At 40.8% G+C, this 15,477-nt stretch overlaps 2 protein-coding genes across 3 annotated transcripts in view; one reads left to right on the top strand and one right to left on the bottom strand.

The window, feature by feature from the left end:
* LOC138855447 (uncharacterized) overlaps positions 1 to 1,937 on the top strand; it is an 8,274-nt gene extending 6,337 nt beyond the window's left edge. Inside the window, exon 4 of the mRNA XM_070104815.1 lies at positions 1,571 to 1,937. Coding sequence (XP_069960916.1) covers positions 1,571 to 1,738 — 168 coding nt within the window. The 3' untranslated portion in view covers positions 1,739 to 1,937. The remainder of the gene's footprint in view (positions 1 to 1,570) is intronic.
* Positions 1 to 15,477, bottom strand: part of LOC128684656 (uncharacterized) — a 126,096-nt gene that overhangs the window by 67,090 nt on the left and 43,529 nt on the right. The window lies entirely within an intron of this gene.

Here is a 15,477-nt window from a genome sequence, read left to right as displayed (position 1 = left end):
TAAGTCTGAAATATGTGGTCATGTTTGTCGTTATTTCCTGACTGATTTTGTCTAAACTGATGATTTATTTTTGGTAATAATACCCACAATATTTTTGACAAGAGGACACATGCGCAAGTAGTAAGCCATTTACTAAGGATATGTTTCTGACTCACGAAATCGTAATGACACGATTGCAAACAAACCATACCACGGGTGGGGTTTGAACCCGCGGTCAGAGAGTCTCAAAACTCCAGACCGTCGCTTTAGCCACTGGGTCAGCTAGCTTAATAAAATATATTTCGCTCACCAAGAGCCTTTTGAAGCCATCACTGTGTACGTATTTGTAATGACATGCTTAACCTCCTGTTGAGCGAAACGTCGCCGCAATGTCTAATTAGTTGCACAGGTGTCCATGTACCTAACATATATGTGCATTAATGAGAATTTGTTTCCCGAGGAGCCAAAATGGCACAAAAATTAGACCTATATATCTCTCAGAGTTTATATCTTTTGGATTTTTCCTTAACTATGGGCAATACGCAGCGATAATAATTCAAGTGGCACGGCTTACTGACTGGGTAGCTGGATAGCTGGCTGGATGAATGGATGGAAGGCTAGCTGTCAACCAGGGTTGATTTACAGGTCAAGCTTGATGTGGCCAGTCGGGTTGCAACGTTCCTTAATGGCCCTAAAGGACGTTGCAATAATCAGGATGATCTAACCTCAACCCATCTCTGCCCTGAACAACCCATACGACTTTAGTATTTCATATAAGTAAATAAATAAATAAATAATAATAACATTTCTCTACTGCAAATGTTTATAACGAATGTGTTTAAGAATTAAATACGCTATATGGCAATGGTACACTCCTGTTCCACTGATATTATCACCATTCTCTTAAGACTGTTATGATCCCTTACTCTCATTTGTGTCGCCTGAGATGCTACTTTACTGTGCACTCGCAGCTGATCCTGTGTGCGGCAGCGAGAAAGCATAAAATTACAAACGTTGCAGAGGGGCTGTGACAGATAGCACCAAGCATAGTCACCTAGTTAAATATATTTCAACTATTAATGTTACAGTTTCTTCGCACAGCTAATCTACGCAAAACAATATGTAGATACAGTCTCAAGAAAACTGAAGTATCTTTTCAATATTACTAAAAACACTGGGAAATTGCTAGATGACAGTCTCATCAAATAACGGTTCCCTCGTCTAGCAGTTGCAGAATGTGAATTCAGTCTTAATAGTGCATATGTTTTATCATTGACAATGAAGTTATTTACCAAATCACAGAACAGATGGGGCTTCAGCCCATAGCAGGCGATTCCTAAAACTCAGGGGTCATGGATTCAGCACCTCCTGTTTTGTGATTTATAACCTACTTATAGCCTGTCCTTTATCTAGCAGGGCAATGCATCAGTTAGTTCTTATCTGTTCTGTCCTACTTTCTTCAGAATTATTTGATAGTTACTTTCTAAAACCAGATTAAATCTTCTGTTTGAGAAAGCAAAATTACGTGTGACATTCTCTTCATTTAATGCGAGCCTACCCGAGTTATCATCTCTATCATTTATTCTTGCAGGGAGTGCTGATAAGGGATGAAATAGAGAGTGAAGTCGACACAAGTCCATCTGAGGTATTCGGTTCCGGACTTTTCATCAAGACTAGGGCCAAACGTAGGGTTGGTGCTCGACGCAGACCTGCTCGTGTTAAGATTCAGCATGACAGGCGACAAAACGGGTGGTTTTAGTGTTGTTGTGTCTGGCCACACGACAGTGTTGCTGTCTGGCCACACGTCAGTATTTCTGTGTTTGGCCACACTTCACTGTTGCTGTGTCTGGCCACACCAATACATTATCAAGAAAATATCTCCACAGTTTCTATATGAGGAACTCATTGTTTTTTATAAGTGATTTTCTTTAATAAAGTTCACCAGCATTGAAAAAAAACTGCGTTTTATAATCGCCATTTGCCACTAATTCACAAGAATTTAAAATTATTGACCCATTATAATGTTAATTCCACACATGGAGATTGGTAACATTAAAAGTAAAACTCAACCCCCATGTGTGTGTGTGTGGGTGTGTACTCACCTAGTTGTACTCACCTAGTTGAGGTTGCAGGGGTCGAGTCCGAGCTCCTGGCCCCGCCTCTTCACTGATCGCTACTAGGTCACTCTCCCTGAACCGTGAGCTTTATCATACCTCTGCTTAAAGCTATGTATGGATCCTGCCTCCACTACATCGCTTCCCAAACTATTCCACTTACTGACTACTCTGTGGCTGAAGAAATACTTCCTAACATCCCTGTGATTCATCTGTGTCTTCAACTTCCAACTGTGTCCCCTTGTTACTGTGTGTGTGTGTATGTGTGTGTGTATGTGTGTGTGTATGTGTGTGTGTGTGTGTGTGTGTGTGTGTGTGTGTGTGTGTGTGTGTGTGTGTGTGTTTGTTTGTGTGTATCCTAAGCAAATACTTTACTAAATATTCAACGGAGCTAGATCCTTACTTGCTTAGCTATTCAGACATCATTATTCTAACCACAAAACTTAAGATACGAAGGTTGGTGGATGAATTTCGGAGTGTATGTAAAATAAAGAATTTAAACGCAAACGTCGGAGAGAGCAAGGTAATGATAGTAACAAAGCATTTAGGTAATGAAAGACTGGATATCAGACTGAAATCTAGGAATATGGTGAAAGTAAATGTGTTTAGATATTTGGGAGTGGACTTGTCGGTGGATGGGTCTATGAAAGGCAAGAAAACCATAGAATTGATGAGGGAAAAAAAGATAGTTGGCGCACCGAGTCATCAATAGAGACAAAGAAAATTATCCATAGAAGCAAGAAGGATAATGTATGAGAGTATACGAGTGTGAAGCATGGACTGTGAATGTTGCAACAAAGAGGAGGCTAGAGGGACCGGAGATGTCATGTGTGAGGGCAATGTGTGGTGTGAATATCATGCACAGAATTTGTAACTTGGAGATGAGGAGGTGTGGGGTTACTTAAAATACTATCCACAGGGCTGAGAGGAAGGGAGGTTGAGGTGGTTTGGACACTTAGAAAGGTTGGAAGGTTTATATATCTGTAGTGGAAGAAAGGCTGGGAAGAGGGCGCCCAAGGAAATGTTAGAGGGTAAAGGAGGTTTAGTATGCAAGGGACTTGGGCATCCAGCAGGCATGTGTGAGAGTTCTAGATTTTTATGATTTAACGTGCTTTTGGAGAGTGAACAAGGTAACATTTATGAACGGATTCAGGGAAACCAATCAGCTGGACTTGAGTCCTAAAGGTGGGAAGCACGGTGCCTGTGCTTTGTAGGAGAGATGGGGATATTTGCAGTTTTCAACTGTAGTATCGACGCTCTTCTGTCAAGACAGTGATAGAGTGAGTGATGGTGAAGGCATTTATTCTTTATCGAGCCACCCTAACTCGGTGGTAGATGGCTGGTTATATTATACCATATATATATATATATATATATATATATATATATATATATATATATATATATATATATATATATATATATATATATATATATTTATTTATTATTGTGCCCACGAACGAGTGGTATTGATCAATAACAACACTGCGAGTAGCCAAGGACTCGAACCCATGCTGCTTTGGCCTGCCTCATGGTGGGCGAAAACTCATGACGCCTTAATCCACTGCACCATACAATCCTTAAGAGTAGCGCAACCAGCGGAACTGGATGTTGTACTCGCTACCCAAGGACATACGTGGTGTGGATGACTCTAGGCTAATTTCATTCTAGTCCCTGTTTGGTGTACTAGTACAACGAGCAGTATTTTATATTATCGTGCCCACGAGCGAGTGGTATGATCAATAACAACACTGCACTAGCCAAGGACTCGAATCCATGCTGGATGCGCTACTCTTAAGGAATGAATGGCCCAGTGGATTAAGGCGTCATGAGTTTTCGCCCACCATGAGGCAGGCCAAAGCAGCATGGGTTCGTGTCCTTGGCCTAGTCGCAGTGTTGTTATATATATATATATATATATATATATATATATATATATATATATATATATATATATATATATATATATATATATATATATATATATATATATAACAAGCCACGGGGGATGGAAATATTCAGCTAAGGATCTTTCACACTATTTTTAGCATTATGAGGAGCACTGTTGTAAGAGCTGCAACAGGTTGATGGAAGGTTTTTCTCAGAGGAAAGGTACTGTTGTCTGTAGCAAAAATTATGCTTTACTCAACACCAACTGGCAATATACTTCGGAAGGATATTATACATCTCATTGTTTTAAATTCTGAGACTTGTTTTAAATTCTGTTTTTCCGGATTAAAAAACTCTTGATACCGGTGTTTAGGCCTTAGTATCCTACAACCTCGATTTGTCCTAATTCATGATCACTTAACCAATGGTAACATCGTGATTTTACTTCCAAATAGTGAAAAAAGTGATTAAGATGAAGTTTTGCTACTCCACAACTTACATAGAGATATGTATGCTGAAAACGTCTTACCTGTTGTGACGCACTGTTGCTTCTTGCTACCTCACCCAATAAAAATGCACTTTCCTGCCTCCTCTTCCTGGGAGAGAGACTCTTCTACGCTTTTACCTATGACTTCAGCTGCATAAGAATACTGGAAACTTTTAGTTCAGACAGGTAAAACCTAAAATTAGTTTTACACCACTCTACTCTGTGAGCTTCCGTTTATACACTCTGACAGGTCACATTTTGTATGTTACGTTCACACGAACTTTACATATAGAACAGAAGTATGCAGGAGAAATAAATTTGAACTTAACAGTCTACATTAAATGAACACAAAAGCCTGACTTGATAAATCGCTAACAATGCGAAACATTGTTCTTATATAAGTTGGTTCTGTAACAACTGTCTTTGTTTTTTTGTCAACATTGTCGGCTGCAACACAGTCCTCTATGACCTTAGTGTGTTTAGCGCACTTGGTTTTGATAATAATAATAATAATAATAATAATAATAATGTCGGCTGTAACGCCTTTTTGATAGCTAGATGACACGTAGTAAATCAGAGACACCTAGGGAGAATAATTCTTGGTTTAAACGACGTTTCTTTCAGTATGAGCTAAATTTATCAAGTAATCTGGTGGACGTGACTGAACTGATGCAGTGAGCTACACAGGCAAGTGATGCTTGTTAATGAAGGAGCTCGTGGCGATATTTTAACCTGAAATTTTCTCGAGGAGGAGCCAAGAAACATATACACTGCGGAAGGAGGCACATAAGTAAATTTCAAGAAAGAATTGCAATACACGGCGGAGCAAATTAAAACTTGTACTGAAAGCAGCATTAAATCCATCTTATTAATATGCTTTTGCAGTCAAGCCTAGACCCCGTGTGCAGTTGAACATCACAGACAACTACTCCCCATTTAGATGGGCTTAAACATACTTCTGGTGCCTGCTTAAAGATATATTGAGTCATGTGGTTTGAACCATGATGCCATCAGAACAGCTTTTAAAGCTGTTGCTTTTAAATATTATTTCGTAAAGCTCTGATTAGAATATTTAAAAGATCAGACTGAGAACACCTCCGAAGAATTATTCTTTAGTAACACTTCTGTGACCCTGAAACATATGACTTCCTGTTCAACAGGTAACCTTTGAAGGAGAAATACAGAGACGTTCACTATGGTATATGTATAGCTTGACTACATTAAAGCTAGCCATAAAATCAATGAAAGTTTTATAGTGTGGAGAGTAAGTTACATTTGATTATTTTTACGTGAATCGCTAAACCTGTGAAGATTATCCAGCACATGAAGTGACTGAGGCGTCATCCTCCATCTGGTAAGCACAAAATAGACACTACCTGGTTCTATTTCCTTAGTTGTTGTGGAATGCTACGAATATGTTACATTTTATTCGGCGTATGTCACACTCCCATATAGGCTGCCTCCCAAGTAACGAACCAGGTATTAAGGATTTAACGACCAATAGGATCCCCGTCGTTATATCAGTACCTTGGTTCATTGGCCAATCACAGACAAACCCATCAAAGCTGTGAAGCAATGTGGTTCTCTTGTGACAAGAGTTTTGGCAGACTTGTCTGGGCCGCTGGTCGCTCATGGTGCTCCATGTCTGGTGCTTGCATTTTTGCCTCTTTTGGTCATCGAGCTGTACAGTTGATCTTACGTTATTGTACATATTGTAAATAGTGTACATATTATAAATACCAGCTTGCTTCTTTGGTGAAGGAAATACAAGTCATATAACCACCGCATTCTTTTGCTTGTTCCACTATTTATTGAATTACGTCAAGGTGTGCAGGCCATTATACACCTGTTTTCGTAATATTTGTGGTACAGATAGACAATGACTCAGTGAGAAAATAAATTCTCTTGTGATTTGCCAAGTTCTGAGCTGTGAAAGATTTCTTCGTGAATAATTTCTTAACCGTGTATTTTTCGTCAGTGATCCCTCGTGTTAGTGCTCCAGTGTTTCACAGAGGTCATCTGCTTGACGTCAGAGACAGAGAGAGAGAGAGAGAGAGAGAGAGAGAGAGAGAGAGAGAGGGGGTAACTGAGTCGAGTCAGTGACAAGGATTTAAAACTGCCATTCTACATCCATCATGCAGATATGACAACAGCAAAAGTAGAATGAAAACAGTTAAAATTTTCAACTAACTTCTGACCTAGAAGTTACAATAGCATATCTACACCAAGACCCAGCAGTTAGTCAAGTTAGACCCAGCAATAGTCAGGGCAGCAGACCTCCACAACAATCCATCAATTACTGTTGCAAACTTACACCACGACCCAAAAGATACAGCAGCAAATTACTTTACTACCAAGCAGTTACTATTACAAAACTAATCCACGACCAAGTAGATACAACAGTGACCATGCTGTCTAAGCCAACCCTTACTGTTAAAGACCTCAACAAAGACCAAGCAGATACAGCAGCAAACCTACACCAGGATCAAGTAGTAACAACACTTTACTTCCTGTAGGCTAACCCTAAACAAATCTAGCAAAGTTTGTTGGGCAGCTCAGTGCATTCATCTCTCACTGAGGTCCGTGGTTTGATCCCCGGTACGGGTGGAAACATCAGGGCACGTTTCCTTAATACAACTGCTGTCCCTATTTAACTAGCAGTAGATAGGTACCTGGGTGTTATCCGACATGTGTGGGTCGCATCCTGGGGACAAAATTAACCAAATTTGTCCGATATATTCTGCATAACAAGGGGCTTTCTATATAGTATGTCATTGATGTCAGTTAGGTCTGTATACGTTGTACATGTACGTGTAGAAATAAAGATTATTAATTTTATTATTTTTATTACTACTACTACTACTACTACTACGGACGCTTATTCTCAGCTGTTTCGAGCTGCACTACCTGTTTTGTGACTTCATATTTATTAGTAATAATGACTCGGGCTTTGTTTTTGATCCTGCTGTTTGCTAGATACGTATGGACATTGATCAAGTCTTAAATAGTAATGATCAATCAGTGGTGTGATAGATCTGGAAGTCCTTCTGATTCATGGCCACATTTGGGTGCATATTCACAGTTTCTCAATACAGAGAATCCACGGTCCTAAAGTTGCATGCTTCAGTTACATGTAAAAGGATGTCAGGGATGTTGATATGCATAACAAGATTTCCGGATTTGACATATATTGTATATGTAATTAGGAGGGTAAAATGACCACTAACAAGTTCTTGTATAGTAGATCCACAAATAGGTTGTGTCCATGAGTATGTATACGAGTCCAGATGTCAACCTTAAAGTGAGTGATATTGTCTGGGACGACGTTGTAGCTCAAAGTGCTGCTGCTGATTCTACTGTACTCCCAAAAGAGTTTAGTCTGGTGCTAAAATCAGCCTGTATGTTAATTTCTGAAATATGTGGAACCATAAGAAAAATGTTTTATTTTCTTATATATCCCCTACCCGTCTGAAGGAGGGGTGTTAATGTTGCAGTTTTATAACTGTAGTGTAAAGCTCGCCTCTGGCAAGACAGTGTTGGCGTGAATGATGAAAATTTTTCTTTTTCGGGCCACCCTATCTTGGTGGGAATCGGCCGATGTGCTAATAAAAAAAATGAAATATCTCAAATGCATATTACGTAGACTGAGCACTCAGTTATCCGATAATACATGTCGCTACTTTTGTGGTCTCTTTTTTATAAACCACTACTTCCCTTTCGACATAAGTCAGTAAATCTTTACCACTTACTTCAGTATTTGGCAATTTATGGGAAATCTTATTCTTGATGCTGGGAACTTATGGTTCGTGTGAACAAAGTACGTGGACCCCCGCTTAACGATCACCTCCAAATGCGACCAATTATGTAAGTGTATTTATGTAAGTGCGTTTGTACGTGTATGTTTGGGGGTCTGAAATGGACTAATCTACTTCACAATATTCCTTATAGGAAAAAATTCGGTCAGTACTGGCACCTGAACATACTACTAGAATGAAAAAAGTTCGTTAACCGGGGGTCCACTGTATTTTGTTATTAGTAGTCTTAGCACAATGATTTAAAACTAGGATCCACGAAATCCAACAAGGTCAATATAGTAAGTTCAGAGGGTCTTTGGAGGCTCTAATTAGATGTTAACGATGCAGTAAATTTTAACGTGTCCTTAATAAACAAATTATGGTGGAGAGACATGGGACCATGTTTAAAACTTCAGAATCCGGGAAAGTCCGTAAATGCAATAAAATAAAGAATCTCTACTCTAACACTATTAAAGCTCAATAGGATGAACTTAAATTTTCTTACAGTACTAGTCATTGTATAGGAAGGTGGATACTTTTTAAATATTTTCAGAAAAGACTGGAAGAAGCATGTGTAAATGATCGACAGTTTGGCTCTCTTTGAGAAAGATTATCATGATTATTATAAGTTAGAGCCTTTGTTTATTTTTTCCAGGCTTCGAAAATTACTATTGATAGAGCTGTAGCTTGTTGCGGATGATCACAAGCTACAACTGCGTAGCAAAATACGTTTACGTTTAAGAGCAACCCTCTCCCTTGACCATGAACGGGTTCAAGTACCGCCTTTCTTACTGGGAAAACTTTACAGGTCAGGATAATCATCATAACCAGTTTGAGTCAGCGCTTGAGAATGTACCCCGAAGGTCAGTGGTAGAACCATCGGCTCACAACCAATGGACCTGTTCTCCCTTGTTCAGCCAGCAATTAATAGAAACCTCGAGTATTAACCGACTGTTGTGGGTTGCATCCGGGAGAGGGTGATAGAATACCTAAGAAGATAAGAATTGCCTTTGAAAGGAACTATGGTAGAATCACAACAGAAAATTCAACACTATGGAAGACACTCAGAGTCCAAATTCCACAGCGCACTCCGGAAACAGTTGAATAAAAACAAGTGAGGTGCTGCCGAGCGTAATTACGAAGACATATGTTTATAGCAATTTTGATTGTGACAACGTTTCGCTCTATGTAGCGAAACGTTGCCACAATGCTATGACAATAGTTCCCTCTATGTTGAGATTAATTATGATAGCGTTTAACTGTATATAGAGCTCTTTTTTAATGTGTAACTCTTTTGTAGAGCATATTTGCAACGTTTAACTCTGTAGAATTTTTTTGTAACGTTTAACTTTGTAGAACTTTTTTTGTAATGTTTAACTCTACGTACAGCTTTTTTGCAACGTTTAAATTTGTAAAACTTTTTTGTAGCGTTTAACTGTGTAGAGCCTTTTGGAACGTTTATCTCTATAAAGAGCCTTTCAGAACGTTTAATTCTATGTAGAGCTTTCTTCGTAAATTTTAACTTTATGTAGACCTTTTTTGTAATGTTCAACTCTATGTAGCGTTTTTGTTGTAACGTTTAACTCTAGAGCTTTTATTGTAACTCTCTGTAGAGCTTTCTGCAACATTTAACTCTAAGTAGAACTTACTTTGCAACTTTGAACTCTATGTAAAGCTTTTTTGCAACGTTTAACTTTGTAGAGCTTTTCGTGTAACTAACTCTATGTAGAGCTGTTTACATAACGTGAATTTTCGCTCTAAAGTTTTATCAGGTCATTAACTTGATAAAAAAATGAATAAAGAATAGTAGACGAAGCAAAAACAAAGACATGAAAACGAGAGAGAGAGAGAGAGAGAGAGAGAGAGAGGAAGGGGGAGAAGGGAAACAGGAAGAATGAGGAAGACGGGAGATAATAATGATTACCAAGAAAAATGTTTGAGGAAAGATGAAGTCGAAAGGAGAAAAAAATAATGAATAGGCAAGAATGGAGAAGAAAAAAAGATGAAGATAAGGGAGAAAAAGAAGAAGAGAGGGAAGATGATGAAGACATGATAAGTAAAACTACACAAGTGCAACTAATGTAACATGTTGTTATGGCAACGTTTCGCTCCACGATGTTACATTAGTTGCACTTGTGTACTTTTACTTAACATATTGTCTCTAATTCTACCAATATTAATACAAGACGAAGACAACCACGTAGTAAGTTAGAAGAAAAATCAACAACGCAAATATAAAAACAAGAGGCAGGGAGGGGGGTAAACGAGCCCTGTGTTCCTCGCATTCTTGTTACTTCAACAACGTATAAGTATCAGGGGTGGAAGTGAGCAGGATGTCTGGGAAAGTCCAGGTAGTGGGAGACTCGGCTGTGTGAGGAGTAATGGGTGGCCGGGAGGTAGACGTAGAGGTCATGGTGACGCTGGCTTGAGGGATCGTAGAATGGGAACTAACCAAGATGATTCTGCCTTAGAAGTCACACAGCGCCTGGGAAATTGAAAGTAAACATCGACTGTAACATCACAGTTAACTGTAGCACTTCTCCTGACTGTAGTACCTCAGCTGACTGTAATACCTTTGCTGACTGTAACAACTCCGCTAAGTGTTACACTTCACCTGACTACAGCAACTTTGCTAAGTGTAGCAGCCGAGCTGACTGTAGCAGCTCACCTGACTGTAGCAGCATAACTGACTGTAACAAATGACCTGACTGTAGTAGCTCACCTGACTACAGCATCTCATCTGTGTGTGACTGTAGCACCCCAGGTGACTGCAGCACCACAAGTGACTGCAGCACCACAAGCGACTGTAGCACCACAAGTGACTGCAGCACCACAAGTGACTGTAGCACCACAAGTGACTGCAGCACCACAAGTGACTGCAGCACCACAAGTGACTGCAGCACCACAAGTGACTGCAGCACCACAAGTGACTGCAGCACCACAAGTGACTGTAGCACCACAAGTGACTGCAGCACCACAAGTGACTTGCACAACAAGTGACTGCAGCACCACAAGTGACTGCAGCACCACAAGTGACTGCAGCACCACAAGTGTCTGCAGCACCACAAGTGACTTGCACCACCACAAGTGACTGCAGCACCACAAGTGACTGCAGCACCACAAGTGACTGCAGCACCACAAGTGACTTGCACCACAAGTGACTGCAGCACCACAAGTGACTGCAGCACCAAAAGTGACTGCAGCACCAAAAGTGACTGCAGCACAAGTGACTGCAGCACCACAAGTGACTGTAGCACCACAAGTGACTGCAGCACCACAAGTGACTGCAGCACCACAAGTGACTGCAGCACCACAAGTGACTGCAGCACCACAAGTGACTGCAGCACCACAAGTGACTGCAGCACCACAAGTGACTGCAGCACCACAAGTGACTAGCACCACAAGTGACTGCAGCACCACAAGTGGCTGCAGCACCACAAGTGACTGCAGCACCACAAGTGACTGCAGCACAAGTGATTTTATCACTGCATGTGACTAGTAGCACAAGGGACTGTAGCACCGCATATGACTGTAGGACTGTAATACTGCGAGTGACTAACACTGTAGGTAGCTGTAGCAGTGCAGGAAACTGTTGCACTGCGCATAACTGTAACACTGCACGTAACTATAGCACTGCAATTAACTATAGCACTGCCGGTAACTAACACTGCAGGTGACTATAGAACTGCTGGTGACTGTAGCACTGCAGGTGACTAACATCTCTTCTGACTGTAACACTCCAGGTATCTGCAGTACCATAGCGGTAGGACCGCAGGTGACTGTTTTACGGCTGTTGACTGTAGCACCGCAAGTGAGTGTTGCACTGCAGGTAACTGTTGCGCCGCACTTGACTGTTGCACCGCAGTTGACTGTTGTACCGCAATTGATTGTTGCACAACAGTTGATTGTTTTAATTCAGTTGACTGTTGCGCAACAGTTGACTGTTGCACAGCAGTTGACTGTTGCGCAGCAGTTGACTGTTGCACAGCCATTGATTATAGCATCGCAGTTGACTGTTGCACCACAGTTGACTGTTAAACAGCAGTTGAATGTTGCATCGCAGTTGATTATTGCACTGCAGTTGGCTGTTGCGCTGCAGATTTCACAGGTATAATCCGGTAGAGGGTAATAATAGATTGTGACTTAGGAGAAAATACCATAATACGTTTTGTGTCATAATTCGGATTTCCCGAAAACGTTTCTGGAAATCAACACGTGAGCTCCCCCCACGTTCCCTTCCCACCTCAGGAAGGGAAGTTACGACGCTGATAATATGACCACCACGCAAAAACAGTGGTCTGGCTGCCACGGGAGTATTTAAGACTCTCACCCGCCAAGAAGACCTGTCTTTGTTGCGAGGTAACTGGTTGAGCGTGTGGATGTGACCTCGAGTTCTCCGTCAGCAGCAGTACTTTTATAAGAATCACGCAGGTAAATCTTCTGAAGTATTCTCTCTCTCTCTCTCTCTCTCTCTCTCTCTCTCTCTCTCTCTTACACACACACAGCGTTTAAATACGTAAGGTTAAGTGTTCCTACCTTTACTTACAAGCTAAGAGCTCATTTTAAAGATTTTTTGTTGTGTGTGACAAACAGATATGGAAGAGCGTGAAGTTGGAGCTACCTGTCTACTTCCTCAAACTTGTGCTTTTTTTCTATATGTTGTGTTTTTGTCTTCTTGCTTGAGTCCTTGTCATCATACCTACGTCTTTCTCTTATTATATGTCTTTCTCATCATATTTGTGTTTTTGTCATCATACTTGTGTTATTATCATGACATTTGTGTGTTTGTCATCATACTTGTGTCTTTGTCATCAAATCTGTGTCTTTGTTTTCATGCATGTATTTTTGTCTTTATACTTGTGTTTCTGTCAAATTATACTGATCAACAACCAAAATGCTTCCGAGACCAGAGTAGCAATTTCCAACTAATTTTAGGTCACTGATAATGAATATCATTATTAAAATTATTTGTTAGCCTTACTTTTCAATATACACTTACGTGTCACAACAGGTTCCAACAGGCTTGAGGCAGTGTGTTTCTTACCTCACTCACAGTCTCACTGCCCTTCATTATTGTTCCAGCAGTCATGGAAGGTATACCTGGAGAGGGTTTCGGGGGTCAACGCCCCCGCGGCCCGGTTTGTGACCAGGCCTCGTGGTGGATTAGGGCTTGATTATCCAGGCTGTTACTGTTGGCCGCACGCAACCCGACGTACGAAACACAGCCCGGCTGATAAGGTACTGACTTTAGGTGCCTGTCCAGTGCCTGCTTGAAGACAGTCAGGGGTCTATTGGTAATCCCCCTTATGTATGCTGGGAGGCAGCTGAACAGTCTCGAGTCCCTGACACTTATTGTGTTGTCTTATATCGTGCAAGTGGCACCCCTGCTTTTCATTGGGGTGATGTTGCATCGTCTGCCGAGTCTTTTGCTTTCACAGGGAGTGATTTTTGTGTGCAAGTTTGGAACTAATCTCTCTAGGATTCTCCAAGTGTATATAAGCATGCATCTCTCCTGCCTGCGTTCTAAAGAGTACAGGATGAGGAACTTTAAGCGTTCCAGGTAATTGAGGTGTTTTATCGCAGTTGTGTGTGTCGTGAAGGTTCTCTGTACATTTTCTAGGTTAGCAATTTCACCTGCCTTGAAAGGTGCTGTTAGTGTGCAGCAATATTCCAGCCTAGATAGAACAGGCGACCTGAAGAGTGTCATCGTGTGCTTGGCATCCCTAGTTTTGAAGGTTCTCATTATCCATCCTGTCACATTTCTAGCAGATGCGACTGATACAATGTTATGGCCTTTGAAAGTGAGATCCTCCGACATGATTACTCCCTGGTCTTTGATGTTAGTTTTTCGCTCTATTGTGTGGTTGGAATTTGCTTTATACTCCGATGCAGTTTTAATTTCCTCACATTTTCCATATCGGAGTAATTGAAATTTCTCATCATTGAACTTCACATTGTTTTCTGCGGCCCATTTAAAGATTTGGCTGTCTGCCTGGAGCCTTGCAGTGTCTTCAATGGAGGGCACTCATGCAAATTCGAGTGTCATCTATCTGCAAAGGAAGACACGGCGCAGTGGCTTAAATCCCTGTCTATGTCAGATATAAGGATGAGGAACAAGGTAGGAGCGAGTACTGCGCCTTGTAGAACAGCTTTTCACAGTAGCCGCCTCAGACTTTACTCTGTTTACTATCACTCTGTGTTCTATTTATTAGGAAATTACAGATTCATCTACCAACTTTTCCTGTTATTCCTTTATCACGCATTTTATGCGCTATTACACCATGGTCACATATCTCAAAGGCTTCTGCAGAGTCTGTGCATATTACATATGCATTTTGTACGTCTTCTAGAACATCCAGGACATTGTCATAGTGGTCCAATAGTTGGGACAGACAGGAGCGACCTGCTCTAAACTTATGCTGCCCTGGGTTGTGTAACTGATGGGTATCTAGATGGGTGGTGATCTTGCTTCTTAGAACCCATTCAAAGATTTTTATGATATGGGACGTTAGCGCTATCAGTCTGTGCTTTACTGCCCCCTTTGTGGAGTGGGGTTATGTCTCTTCTTTTTAGCAGCTGTGGGACGACTCCAGTGTCTATGCTCACTCTCCATATGATGTTAAAAGCATGTGATAGGGGCTTCTTGCAGTTCTTGATGAACACGGAGTTCCATAAGTCTGGGCCTAGAGCAGAGTGCATGGGCATGTCATTTATCGCCTTTTCGAAATCATTTGGCGTCAGGATACTATCAGATAGGTTTGTGTCTACCATATTCTCTCATAAAAAATTATTTAGGTCTTCGACTCTCAGTCTGGTTAGCGGCTCACTAAAAACTGAGTCATATTGGGACTTGAGTAGCTCACTCATTTCCTTGCTGTCATCTGTGTAGGACCCATCTCGTTTAAGTAGGGGCCCAATACTGGATGTTGCTCTCGACTTTGATTTGACATAAGAAAAGAAATACTTTGGGTTTCTTTCAATTTCATTTGTGCTTGTGCTGTGCAAGTTTATATTTTGAGGTGAAAGGTAGGTGATTTTCTTAGCCAAAAATATTTTAAATTTATAATAAATATTCGCTGAGAAAGCTACTGATATGCCTGTGAGGCGTATTATATTACTTTTACATCAGGAGAGAGACTGGCCACCTTGTCAGTCATTGGAGTCTGGGATGAAAAATGTTCAACGTCCACCTCTCATTGAACTAAACAAAATT

The sequence above is a fragment of the Cherax quadricarinatus genome, chromosome 5 (genome assembly GCF_038502225.1).
Source record: "Cherax quadricarinatus isolate ZL_2023a chromosome 5, ASM3850222v1, whole genome shotgun sequence".
Classification (NCBI taxonomy): domain Eukaryota; kingdom Metazoa; phylum Arthropoda; class Malacostraca; order Decapoda; family Parastacidae; genus Cherax; species Cherax quadricarinatus.
Note: the sequence above shows the minus strand (reverse complement) of the source record. Positions and strands in the feature narration are given on the sequence as shown.